The 13,888-nt window shown below is 40.1% G+C and overlaps 1 protein-coding gene across 1 annotated transcript; it reads right to left on the bottom strand.

The window, feature by feature from the left end:
• Nucleotides 1–2,531: 2,531 nt before the first annotated feature.
• Nucleotides 2,532–12,740, bottom strand: LOC138045333 (mRNA export factor-like). Its single transcript, XM_068891784.1, has 9 exons — nucleotides 12,483–12,740; nucleotides 10,588–10,680; nucleotides 9,475–9,561; nucleotides 8,402–8,668; nucleotides 7,354–7,466; nucleotides 7,194–7,263; nucleotides 5,164–5,268; nucleotides 3,875–3,967; nucleotides 2,532–3,549 (listed from the first exon to the last, which is right to left on the bottom strand). The coding sequence occupies exons 1-9, from the start codon at nucleotides 12,690–12,692 to the stop codon at nucleotides 3,466–3,468; spliced, it is 1,122 nt and encodes a 373-aa protein (XP_068747885.1). The 5' UTR covers nucleotides 12,693–12,740; the 3' UTR covers nucleotides 2,532–3,465.
• Nucleotides 12,741–13,888: the final 1,148 nt, after the last annotated feature.

The raw sequence follows: 13,888 nt of genomic DNA, 5'->3' as shown, positions 1-13,888 counted from the left end.
CCTTCACACTCGAGTCCGACGCAGTTTTCGTCTTTTTCCGGGGTTGACCAATTGCAAAGAGGACTACATTCGAGTCATTCACAAAGGCGAGGGACACTGTTGGAAGAAAAGCCGGCAGACTGCACTAGAATACCGATGTATAGCCGGAATTTTTGTAATCTACGCTGTCAACGGCGAGATACGCACCAAACAAGTGCGGCGAGCAAAAAGTTGAACCCAGATAGAAAAAGAAGAGATTCTGCTTATTAGCTATAAACGTTACATAATCTGTTAGCTTCGAGAGCAAGATGGGTCAAGGAAAAATTAATTTCAAAATCATGGAAAAAACACTTGGGATGTCTTCGGGTTTTGTACCGTGAGTCGATTCCATCGTTACCTTCGTGAAATGCTCTTAAATTTACTGCCTGCAATGATAATTAACGTAGTCAGTTTCAAAATGGTATATTTTCGTTAACTTCGTGGTTTGTCGGAGAGTTCAGCTGTATCAATTCTCAGAGTGACTATATTAAATTAATGAATAATCATTTGATTAAAATTTGGAAGGTACGCCGTGTGTGGCCACGGTGAGATTTGAGGTTTGTTCCCGGTTTAACGCTAATCATCTCAAAAAGTGGTATTCAATTTTGCTATATGTCCCGCTTAATTAAACCAATCACAAAAAAAAAATTGCGCACTAAAGAAACGAATGACTGACTAGCAGAGTGTTATTTATTGGAAGAATTGAGTTAGAATATTTTTTGCGTGTGTAAATATGGCTAAGTACTGGAGACCAAAACGAATTTTTCAGCCTCTGAACTCGGAATAGTAACATAGCGTGAGCGACGGACCAAAGTTTTCTTGTATTGCGTGACTTGTAAGAATGATTCATCACGAAAATACGATGGCTTTGTTTTGGGTAAAACAAAGCAGTCAGTGAAATATAAAGCCATTAAGTAATGTAGGAACTGTGTACGTGGCCTCTTACGCCTAATAAGTGGTTATCACCCACTTTTCAGCAGTGTGCCCAATATTGACAAGGAAAATAAACAAAGAACGACAACTTCCGGCCACGCACGAAATCTTCGGTTATCGAGCGTGCAATCTGATCTCTCCTGACCCGTCATAAGATCGCCAGCACGGCTTCGAAGAAAACGAAAGCAAAGGTCAGAGTTTCCTTGCGACTTCATGACATTTTACAGATTTCATCCAAACTCTAACGCAGCATTGACTGAATAAGGAGGGAATGACCATCGGAGAGAAGTCATCAAACATTTTTTTTTAAAAAAAACCAAAAACATTCGGGAATTGACACAAGTAAAAAAAAAATTGCAATAAACAGCTGATCTATTGAAAAATCACGACAATTTTCAACTAAACATTACTATGTTTTTCAAATTACTTCAAATTGCTTATGTTTAGAGATCCGAATTTCACAGTCAACTAATCTCGAATCATTCGCCCTGTATATGAATTGATTAAGGTTTGAATAGGTCGTAGGCCCGATGTCCTAGCGAATTTGAACACCCCCCCCCCCCCCCCCGCCCCGTTCAAATCCGCGGGGGCTAAATCTCGCGGCTGGTTTAGTCCCGCCCCTCCCCTTCTTCGCGGATTTGGACCCCCCATACCTGGCACTAAACCGCTTACACACGCCTTGTCAGAAACTCGTGACCTTTATTTGGATCAAACGTAGCTCGTGCATTTTCCCGCGCGTGCAACCTCGATCTTATTTTTGTGCATACTTTGGGCATAAATTGGTGTCCTAAAATCCTAAGTTTTGTTCCAAGGAAAAGAGTTGCAAGTTACAGGGTTTAAGGTCACGTGCTTCTGACATTGTTCATAGGTGAAAATACCCTGCGAGCAGTTGATTTCTCCTACGCTTCCCGAGAGAGAAACCACTGCGAGCCACCGTTAGTTTCTTTTTGAGTGAGCCGACGTCCAGCGCCAAGGACGAAAAAATTAAATTTGAACCAGTAAAACGAGTTAGTAAACTTGTTTTGGCGCTTGCGCGGGCGTTCAGCGACGTAACTGCTGCGTTTGGGCGAGCCTGCTGTGTAATGATTTCCCTCGAAATAAAACGAATTCGAAGTGATGTCAAATACATCACGTGGGGTGTGACGTACTTCGCACATGCTCGATGGAAAATCAAACGGTTGCTCGCAGTGGTTTCTCTCTCGGGGAGCGAACGAGAAACCAACTGCTCGCAGGGTAAGGTGAAAAAAGATCGGGAACGCAAGTATGGATGAACATCTTTCTTTCGTTAACGCTGAGAAGAAACCGGAGAAATTTGAAAACGCATAAACGTGGACAGGGTGGAAAATTAGTAACATTTGGTGACATGACTGATATTAGTGGCAGCGACGAAGTTCTGCACGTTTTGCTCGTGCGTGCACATTTCATTTCAGATCATTACCGGTCTTATCAATTCAATTAAAACTCTTTCCATTCGTTCGATTGCGATTCCTGACAAATCATCTTACACTTGCCACATAAAATATTGTATGCTTTCCCGCGGCTTTTGAAAATATCAGCCCGAAATGATTAAAAAACTGCGATTTGAGGATGAAGATTTATTTCTCTAGCTTCAAACTAGTGGTCCACACCAACTGAGTAAAGTAGTACAAACTTGTCAAATTTAACCAGGTGGACGATGGAAAAGTGGTTAAAATGACGCGAAGTTATACTTTCACCCATTCTCGTAAAGTCGATGACGGATTTAGCAGGGCCGACCGTACGAGCCATCGTCTCACCCCACACCTGCGAGTAGTGCCTTAACCCATGGGGGAGAAGGGAGGCGGCAGCAGAGGAAATGTAAGTCATCGGTACAAGTGAATGCGTTAACTAAGAGGTGGGCTTCTGACTATAGAACTCTTTGCTCCTCAGTTTTTTCTTCTCTTTCTGAAGTTAAGAAAATCATCATCACTATAGAGCGAGTTCTAACAGTGAATGCGGTACGTCAGCCAAACAAACGCGCAGTTCTTTAGGGCGTTGTAATTGGTTAAGACTCGGAAATGAGAAGTACCTATTTACGTACCAGTAGACACATCATGGCTTCCCGTGAATGGCAATTGTTTCCATAAGCACTTTTTCCGTTCTCCAGCTATTCAGCTTGTTTGCGTATAAACTATAACAATTTTTCGCTGAGATAACGTTAACTGGTTCAACGAAGTCAAAGAATGACTTGGTTCATGCTATCCCGATTAAAGTTAAACCCAACATGCCAACAATCTCGTCTACCCTTTTCAAGAAAAAGAACTTAAACAGCGCTTGGTTATTTTAAGGCACTTGAACTAACGAGGGTTTGCATTTGCGTTGCTCGTGTGAACAAAGATTAAACAATTCTGCACAGAATAAATCTACGCTCTCTAGGAATTCCTCGTTCCTCCTTGGTCAAAGCGCGTTTTGTGAAAGCGATTCGCCACGCTTCGATTTAGATACCAGTACACGGGCTTCATTTCAGTAAATGAGTTATGTTTTCTCGCGCTTTAACTACTTCTTTCTCGGTTTCAGTTCATCAGCACAATTCCTCAGAAATATCTTTGGCTTTATTTGTGGGTTGAAGTATTCATGACCCTGGGAAAGAAAAAAAACAAATACATTAGCAAGGCTCCCTTTGTATTAGACAATCTTTACGTTCGAGTTCGAGTAATGGAGCGCGTTAAAAAAAAGCCGTCGAGGTTCCTGAGGAGAAAAGATGTCGAAGAGCTATAGCTGCAAGAGATTTGAATTGGGTACAACATTGAGTTAGCCGAATTGGTCTATTGGAGGTTAACAAAGGGTTAAAAGACAAGCATATCATTAAGTCTGCAATTACTCAGTGTACAAAACATACCTGATCAAGTTGTCACAAAAAAGTAACCAAACCAAGAGAGTTAAAGACATAAAATTTTAGCCTCACCTTGGACCAGTCATAACTTGACGAATAAGCAAAAATGTTTCCTCTTGAATTGAAACAACACGCAGTTATGGGCATATTGAGTTGCTCTGAAGTCTGTTAAATGAGAATTGTGCATAAAGGTTACAGCAGTTTTCATTTCAGCGAAAAAGTTGACTTTTTTTTTTCAGAAAGGTTTCTTCTGCACAGTTTACAATAGACCTTTTTACAGTTACGTCCTAAGTTACCTGGCCTTTAAATGAAAGTGAGGCTGGAGTGGACCTTGTTATGACACAGACCTCCCTCTTTTATCTATGTTGATGATGTTGTTCTCATGCTAACTAGTTGGATTTAACTTTAGAAAAACAGTGAGGTTTCTATCAAAACAAGGTCAACTCTAGCCTCACTTTCATTCAAAGGCCAGGTAACTAAGCAAAAAACTGTAAAATGGTCTATTTGGAGATCCTAGAAAAGCAAAGAATTTTACGATTTACTTTAGGGTGATGAAGAAGCCCCATTTGTACTCCAGTCGTGGACGTCTTTACAAGAATTTCCTACTCGTTCGGCGCTTTTCAGAACCGCTCTAAAACCCAACCGCCTCTTCATGAAGCGAACCGCTGGTATACTTTGTTGGTGTTGATGCTCAGACAGCAAACAAATATGATTCACACTAGAGGCCACTTCGGAAAATACCATAATACTCTTTGTTTGTCCCCCAAATTTTGCGTAAGCATTGCTTCCACTTTCTCTTGGGACTTACAATGGTCCCAAAAGAAAACAAAAACACTGCTTATTCAAAATATCGGGGGACAAAAAGAGTATTAAGGAACTATTGTTGAGAGATTAGAGAACTTAACAAACGACGACGGCCTCGAAAACGAGAACTTCACCTCAAAATATAAATTCGTGCTATTGTAATCACTTCGTCACTATTTAAAAGGTGTGGTAGTTCCTCAAGAATGACACTGCTCGAAACGGTGCTTAATTTAAATGAGAAAATGTACCATTGTTTCGTAGTTTCGAATCTATTTCGGAAGCTCTACCTTTGAGCTATACGACACAAGATACGTTGACGTAACAACGTTTTTAATAATAATGAAATTGTTTTAAGTGTCGAGCAGGGACACTGTACTCGAAACTCGAATTAACTCATATCAAATGTTGGTTTTTAGAAGTAGGGAAAACCGGAGTACCCGGGAAAAAACCTCTCGAAGCAGAGTGACAAATTGCTGAGAAAATAAGACAAGAAAATGAATGACATTTACGTCGCCTGTGGCATTGAATGGAGACCAAAGCTATGGTGGAAAATTCACCTTCAGTTTTGTACGTGCATCCTTGTCCCAGAAACTGAATTTCCCATCGGAGCCTACTGTGGCCAGCAAGCAAAAATGCACCGGATGAAAAGCTATGTCATTTACCTGAAAAGGAATTGTATAGGTGGATGTTGTTGCAACGTTACGCGCGCTTGCAATTTTATTCCCATGCGCCAAAGGGATTAAAAAAGAAGACAAGTGCACGGATTTCCATGACGGTTAAGATTTTAATATTCGTATAGGGAAGATATCGTTGACGTCACCTATTGTCATTAATGTGCCAACCAGAGCCTCAAGTCATTAGCTGTCGAAACATACACCTTTTTCCTAAATGGCCCCCATTTAAATGTTCTTTTGTTTTTATTTAATTTAGCCCTTGATGCCTCGTTCTTAAGTTAAAAATTCAAAAGAATATTTTGCCTTGAACGAGGCATTAAGGTCTAATTTGAATAAAAACAAAACAATATCTAAATAGCGGACATTTTGGACAAAGGTGTACGGGGTCTTTTGTCCTGTGGTTGGCACATTTGAATAACAAATTGCAATGTTTGTAAACGGATATCTTCCCTATAAGATTCCAACGTTCGATTCTTTGTTAAATCTTACGGAAAGACACAGGCGTAAGTTACCTTGGTATTAGTGTAATTGTGTGCTTCAGTGTCTTTATAAATTACTTTCTGTAATTCATAGCTTGTATTTGCTGGTTATCGTTTTCCAATTTTTGAAACCGTGCTTCTCAAGCGAGCTCCGTAACCATGCCTTTCAACTGTGCGTATTTACCGTTAGCCTCCCACGCATACGTTCTTAGGGCTTTTTCACGCGTTCCTCCCCGAACTAAATTTTGCTGAAACGAAAAACCGTTTCCGTTCGTGGATTGCGGACCAATCAGAGGCCATTTTCCAGTTTTGGGTAAACTCGTGTTTTGCATGGCATTTTTTCGCAGCATGTGATTGGCTATGCACAACAAAATTAGTCAATGATGATTGGTTTCTTTAAATAGTGGGCAAACAGCCAATAAACGGAAGTGGTTTTTCGTTTCAGCAGACGCTCGAAGGGGAGGAACGTGTGATGAAGCTCTAAGAACTTCAGCGTGGGAGGCTAATCTAGCGTAATTATTTTGACATCGTGTTCACCAAGCAAACCATAAGATCATATACTATCGTCGTTTCAACGCGTATTCAAGCCTGTATGTTTGTGGAAAAACAAGGTTACTGATCACGTGAGTGAAAACACTCCATACAACATCCTTTCCTGTAAGTCTCTAGAAACAGGTTGCAAAAAACCTCTTTTTTGATCCTTCCAAGTATGTTAACTTGCACTATTGACTGAAATTTTCTCGCCCAGGCTTAAAATGTCAATCAACTACAGGTGCCAATGCAGAGATGTATTGTATTGCAGGGATACTTAATCTGTGTGTCCTAAACAAGTCTGAAACCTTGTATGATTTTCCTGTTACTATTTGAGATGTCCTTCCTGACTCACGGAAATTTAGTTCAGTTCACAATCACATTATTGTCACACTGTAGACTAAATGCAAAAATGGCCGCTACTAAATTGTTCTTTTATCTTCGTGCAAATTAGCCTGACTAGCATCGTTTTACAGCCAAGTTTCTTTCAATTTTACACGGTAAGGCAATTAACACAAAGACAAAAGAATAATTTATTGGCGGCCATTTTTGCATTCGGTTAAGACTGCTACATTTTTTTAAAATGTAGCATTTTCGCCAGATATATTGGCATTTCAAGTACACTGAGGTTGTGAGTTGATTCTCTTCATTACTTTAAAAGTGTGCAAGCTCAAGGTTCAAGTGGCCTCCCACACAAACACTCTTAGGGCTTCCTCAGAGGAACACATGCCAAAGCCCTAACAGTGTCTGCATGGGAGGTTAAGGTTCAGGAAAAAAAAAATGTTCTTTTTTTGTTAAAACAAAAGGAAATTTCCATGAACCTTGACAACGTTCTTTTAATCCTGCAAAGTTAAAAATAAGCCTATTGACTTTGACCCACCACAAATTTCCAGCTTTACTTACAGCATAAATATCTTGAACATTGGTTCCTGGGCCATTGGATCTGTGACACTTGAAAGTGAAGTTGTCTTTCCTAGAAAAATTGAGTGGAGAATATTGAACAGCATTTTCACAATGGGAATATTCTAACATCTCAAGGCAAGAAAACCTGAAACAAACTTACGGATTTTGTGGTTGAATAAAGTGAATTGCAACCCGTCCCTCCACAGAGCCAAGAGCGAATCCAACGGTTTGATTGTTCTTCTTTGGATCCCGGAAAATACTCACACAGCGATTCTGTTGTAAAATATACCAAACACGACTCAAACAAAGAATAATGAAGACTCTTATTTAAGATTTCATTCCTTTCTTCTTGGATAAACCAAACTGCAAAGATTGATATTTTGTTACTGTAACAATAATATTCTTGGTTTGCACGTCACACAAGTGAAAACATAAATCGCTTACCATTTTTAAGAAATTGAGTCAAAAAATGGAAATGTTATAGAAGAGGAATAAATAAACAAACAGGCCAAGTCTCAGGGCTGTGCGATATTCCGTACTTGAGTTATTCAGCAAAATATACATGTATTACTCAAATTTGTAGAGTTTAGTATGGAGGCGCCATGTTGGTGTACTGCTGAAGTACACCAACATGACAGCCGGAAACCTGTAGAAACATCTGGAATTTAGTTTGGCTGTCTTTAACACTTTCTGCTGTATATTGAGCTAGCAAACATTCCTATAGACACGTCTCCTAGTATATTGGCTGTTTAGGCCACAAAAACACGAGGAGAATTGATGTTTTTATGCAACTTTTTTTTTTCAAAAACTGTCAACATGTCACACACTGTGAAAAACTCTGAAATTCAAACTGCTCTATTTTCGAAACCGCGCACGGTACCAAGCTGAAAACATGCAAACAGATATATTTTTGAAACCTCTTGCAGCCGATCGAGATAAAAACTCAAAAGGCTCTTCAGTTTTGTAATTTATTTTTTGTGATATCACGTCCAAACCAAGAATTTATTTTATGGTGTTTTTGCCAATAAGATTACCACAACTGACACAACAGATTAATATGATAAGTTTGGTTGACTATTTCAGATATGTCATGCTACTCCATCCAATCTCATTCCCAGGGTCTCTTTGTCGATGAGGAGAGAGACCCTGGCTGGGGCTGGTCACAATGGAGACCAGCTATCTTAGAAGCAACATAATTTTGCCCATACCTGGTACTTTAATGGGGATTCCAATCTCTTCACTTCAGATGGCTGGTTCTCTAACTGGTAACATATGATACCTCTTTGCGCCGTTCCCACAATAGCCATGGGATACACAACATCTGCACAATACACTCGCTCAGGAATTTGCAAGACCATCATTGGATTCGGTGATCGTGTATCCCAGAATTTTAAGGTGTTGTCCCAGCTACCAGTCATCAAACAGCTATAGTTTGGTGCTTGAAGCCAGTGGCATGTTTTCACAGGTTTGTCGTGCTAGTACAGGAAAAGATGAGGGGAAAAACTTGAACTATTATGAGGAAGCTTACCTGAAGATGAAGACAACTGCTATAAGATGTCTCTCAAGTCCAGGTTACAGGTTACTGGTATTTTGTTGATACACCGGTAAACTATAATGTAAACTGTGCATTTAATGTCATTAAAGTGGCATGGATAGCAATGGTCGATGGTCAATGTCCTCCCCAATGTCCTTAAAATATATATATATATTGTTGGGGATGTCAAGATGAAAAACATTAACACATGTATGCAAAGACCATGCAGAACCATTGGTTTCGCTCAGTGATTTTGTTTGAAATTGTCAAAGTTTATAAACTCTGTAGTATCCACTTGACTCAAATTTGAGATTTCCCAAGATAAACAAAACAACGCAGTTCACCAGTTATGCCATCAAAGGAATGCTTTTCCAAAAATCCTTCCACTTTTCTTTTATTTTTACTTGAATTTCCCTATGCACATTGGGTGAAATCTTATGCTGCAAGCTGGAGCAGAAGAGTTCAAAGGTCAATCATTTCTAGCTTAACAGTATTGATGAGTTCATCAATATTGGCTGATGTTGCACCAATATCTTGGATTCAACAGAATGAGCCTTTGGAAAAGAAATATTGTTCCATGTTGATATTAACATTAATCCATCAACCCCTGGGAGAGAGCCTTAAGAGATTTTACTCCATCTAACGCCAGGCAATTTTACTTGTCAACCAGGGGCACCCTAGAGCGCTTCAGGTGTCAATGGGTTAATTAATATGAATATCAATAATTTCATTAATGTAAATATTTACCTGAGCTACTTGAATGGCCTGATTAGAATTCAGATCCCACATCTTGCACTGTTTATCTGTTGAAGCTGTGAACACTTTTGTTCCATCCTACAGTGAAAGATATTGCAGAACTAATTGTTTTAAGTATCACCCAACTAGTGGACTAATGCAAATCCTGCATTTTGATTGGCTACACTACTAGAGGACTATTAGTAATAGTCCTCGAGTAGTGAAAAGCGTGACGCTTTCATTCATTTTATTCCCAAATAAATATTTCTTCAGCTTGCATTTGCTAACTTTATTATTGCCTTTTCTGTCTGACTAATTGGGTGATACTAAAACAATTATTATTAGACCCTTCGCCCTCAAGGGCCACGGGTCAAAAGCCCATCAGGCTTTGCCTCATGGGCTATTGACCCGTAGCCAGCAAGGGCTATGGGTCTAATTGTTAAATAGCCTACAAAGAGGACAACTTGTGGATTTTACTCTGCCTAATGCTAAACATAGAGGATATTGCCTGGCCATGCAGAGATATGGCCATTTCTCTTTGAAATTATGTTGAAAAGTACTTTGCAAGTGAGCACAGCGAACAAGTGAAATATGAGAGAGCTATATTGGCTGGAGTCTTTCACTCCTGGTAGAGTGACCCAAGCCAAACAGGCTGGCAGGCAGGCAGAGAGCAGACAAAGAGTGATCCCCTGGTCCTTCTGGTTGGAGGTTGGGAGCAGACCTATTTTCAGACCTATTTCAGCCGTTACGCGGTTGCCTTAATAATTTGAGAAGGGCTTTGTTGATGGTCTTATTGCCTAATGATAAAAAAGGAAGCTTCTTCTAAAAAACATAGTTACCCAATTCAAGACTTGAGTGAACAAACTATACCCTATTTCAGACCAAACGGCTAAAAAAACCATACCCTTTGGGGCCGCACATACCTATATAGCTCATATAAGAGAGTACCACCCCCATTCCCCCCCCCCCCCCCCCCCCCCCCCGGGAGAGAAGGGCTAACAACCCTGCCCTGTACAAAGGTTTATCTGTTTCTAAAACCATCTAGCCTGATCTGCACACTAGCACAAGGAGAAAGTATGAGGTTATACCATATCCTTACAGATGTTTTAAACTATATTCACTTACATCATGCCAGCAACAACTCAGGATGGGACCTGTGTGAGACTGTTGTGCTTTTGGAATGGTCTGTCCATTTTCTTTCACTTCCCAGCATCGAACCTGCATTTCATAGTTACAAAAGTACCAATAATAATATTATCCATTCCCCAAAAATGAAGTCCAGTAGTGTTATCTTTGAGACTTCACATCCACTGGTTATTTTTTGGAAAAAAGGAATTTTAAGACAGAAAATACAACTACAAGTTAAAAAAAAGGGACATCTACATAAGATACACGGCCATTGGTTAAGAGAACATTTTTCTTTCTAAAATAATATTACTTAGATCTATATTTTTAGCAAGCTGTTCTCTTCGAGCATAGCAGAATAAATAATTTTTTTCTCAATCTTCTCATCATACAAGTGTTCTTATACAAGGCTTTGCAATCTAATCTGACTCAGCTCTACTTTTCGTGTATGTACACGGCATTTCATCAGCTTTAACAAAAATTTTTTTACACACGTTTACCATAGCTCGAATTCAAATAAGAGTGAATGAGTGGTATTTGGCCTATTGTCAAGAGTTCAGCAGGAACCAAATTTAATGATCAATTTTGAGGCAATGACAAATGCAAATGTAAATAAATATTGATCGTGCCAAAGTTTAGGGTCTCCGGTTATTGCCAGGCTTGGATAAGAGCTGATGAAGTGCAGTAGCTTATTCATCAGGTCCCAGTTGTTTAAACGATGGATAGCATTATCCACTGGCTAAATCACTATCCACTGGATAGCTCAATCGGTTTTGGTAGTGTTTACCCACTGGATAGTGATTTATCTGGTGGATAGCGCTATCCATCGTTTGAACAACTGGCGCCAGAAGGACTGATACATATACATTTTGCCCTTAACAATATTGCATTCTGCCGTTGTCTCCTTGAGGGGTGATGGTGCATATTGCTTGAAACTTAACAACTAAAGATTATAAATGTTATTGTTAGTACTGAAAATTCATAGGGAAGTGGCATGGCCCAGTAGATTCCATATGCATGCATCTTTATTAAATATGATAAGCATAATAATTCTTTAATTCTTGAGCTCACTGGGAACATTGTAAATCAATCAAAAACAATTATTAAAGGGGTTTTAAAAATTTTGAACCAGGCAAAAATTTAAACCACAACAGCTACAAACAGGATCCAACTCAAGAAACTTTGGTGGAAGACGTTTGTTTTCTGGGGAGGGGAGGACTGGGGAATTTCCATATGAAACGGGAAGGTATGCTAAAAGAGACCAATTTAAAACATCACATTAAATATATTTTTTTAAAATTTCTTTGTGTGCAACCCTAAATGAGACCTTCATGGCAACATATGATGGCGTTTGGCCCAGAACACCCTCACTGAGACCAAAATCCGAAATTTACACCCCTAATTGAGAAGACGAGCTTCCCCATCCTTTTATATGCAAGCCCCCAATGTTCACAGTTTTGCCTTGAAGTCCTACCGCTGCAACCCAAAATCATAAGTGATGATTTGTCCCAAGCTCGCTATCTCAGGCGATTTCTCCCAATACCAAATGAAATTTTCTATGTAGGTCGCCTGACCATATCTGCATGACAGCGGCTGTCATACAACCTCGATTCGCTCTGACGAAGGGCTAACGCTCGAAACGTCAGCTTTTAGAATCTCTGTACGGTGGTCAATTTACATTATCAACTCCGTTGATAAACCAAATTTTTGTATACTACTTCCCCACCGACGCAGCACCACAGTTTCTTTAGAAACTACCCCTTCTGTCATACAACCAAGCCTAGTTTCGATTAAACTTGTCCCACTGTGCATGATTATTTATAATCTTTTTGGCGGTTACATTCTGATAGCTACGCCCGTATCTTGTAAAATTTAAAGCGTTACGTTGTGCTTACATCATTGGCCCACGATGATGCTATAAGGAAGTCTGCTTTGGGACTAAACCGCAAGGCACTGACTGTGTCGTCTGGTGGAGACTGAACTTCGACATCTTTCATAGGATTTTCGCTTGTCCCAAGGCCGAGGTTATTTGTGGTGGTAGCTGTGGATCCAAACGTTCCAAATGTCGACGTACCACCGAAAGGCTTGTTTGTTGAGCTGAACATCTCCTCACGTTGCCGTAACTTCTTGGATTTGGTAAGATGGCGGAGTTCAGTACGCATACACACCTGAACTTCCGCAATAGGGGCATACCGCTGATTTTTCTCCATGGCTCAATAATTCATTGTTAGAATCGAGGCAGATGTCCCGGGTGGGAAACAGCGGGAACCTCGCGGGAACCTCGCGGGAACCTCGACTCTCTCGCCACCGAACTGGATGACCGCTGTGAGTAACGTTAGTTCGATATTCTCTTCTTCTCTTTTTTTCGTTCAAAACGTCGTTAACTCTACTTTCCTAATGCCCTAGGCTGCTTTTGATTCTAAAAACTGCAAGCAGAGTGTTTTCGGAGACGTTTTGAAGTGTTTAAAAAGGCTTTAATACGCCACTTTTGAGTATGGTGTCCTTGGTCCGCGAGATCCTTGGTCCGCGACTTTTCCGTACATGATGTTGCCGCCTGTTTCCTCGTTAACTAAAATACCACCAAAAACAAATGTGTCCGATGGTTTCTTCATTATAATTCTTTCTCATGACGAAATTTCGGCTTTCCTGCTATCGGTGATTGTGCGGAATTCAAGTTTGCTGACAGGTGTGTTAATTTGACTTTCTAGAAAGTCCATACTTTGCGGCTCCGTAACCGATCGTGACTAAAACACCACACGAGTACATACGAGTAAAATAAGAGTACACAAGACTAAATACGGTAATATACAGGTTTTAGTAAAATCCAACTAGTGGTCTATTATCAATGCTGCGTTCTGATTGGTTGAGCTACTAGTAGGCTATTTGTTATAGCCCACTAGTAGCGAAAAGCGCCGGCTTTGAAAACCAAAACAACAATTAAAGTCTAGCTTTAACTAGGGAAAGATGTTTTGTCTCGATATTTTTTTCACCAACTAGTTGGATTTTACTAAAACAATTATTCCTCTCGCCCTCATGGCCTCTGAGTCAATAGCCCATTCGGCCTTCGGCCTCATGGGCTATTGACTCAGAGCCCATTCGGGCTCGAGGAATAATTGTTAAATATACGAATACATTGGTTACATACCAATGCATAGGCGCAATAAACATGAAATGGACCATTTTTCTCTTTACATTTCATTTCTACTTATTGCGCGGGTCCTGTCTTGCATACACACGCGCCCGTACCACCCACATGCGTACCACACACAAAGACTAAAGAAGAGTCCAGGGCCCGGTTCCT

This window comes from Montipora capricornis, chromosome 4 (genome assembly GCF_036669925.1).
Source record: "Montipora capricornis isolate CH-2021 chromosome 4, ASM3666992v2, whole genome shotgun sequence".
In the NCBI taxonomy this organism is placed as follows: Eukaryota; Metazoa; Cnidaria; class Anthozoa; order Scleractinia; family Acroporidae; genus Montipora; species Montipora capricornis.
The sequence above is the reverse complement of the archived record's forward strand: the minus strand, read 5'-3'. Positions and strand labels throughout refer to the sequence as shown.

Bases quoted from the DNA above. Each gene is read 5' to 3' on its own strand.
- LOC138045333 (XM_068891784.1), bottom strand. From the start codon at position 12,692: ATGTTCAGCTCAACAAACAAGCCTTTCGGTGGTACGTCGACATTTGGA. The intron at 7,264-7,353 runs GTAAGTTTGTTT...CAATTTTTCTAG, and splicing joins TTTATTCAACCACAAAATCC to GAAAGACAACTTCACTTTCA. The intron at 5,269-7,193 runs GTAAGTAAAGCT...ATTCCTTTTCAG, and splicing joins ATGTTCAAGATATTTATGCT to GTAAATGACATAGCTTTTCA.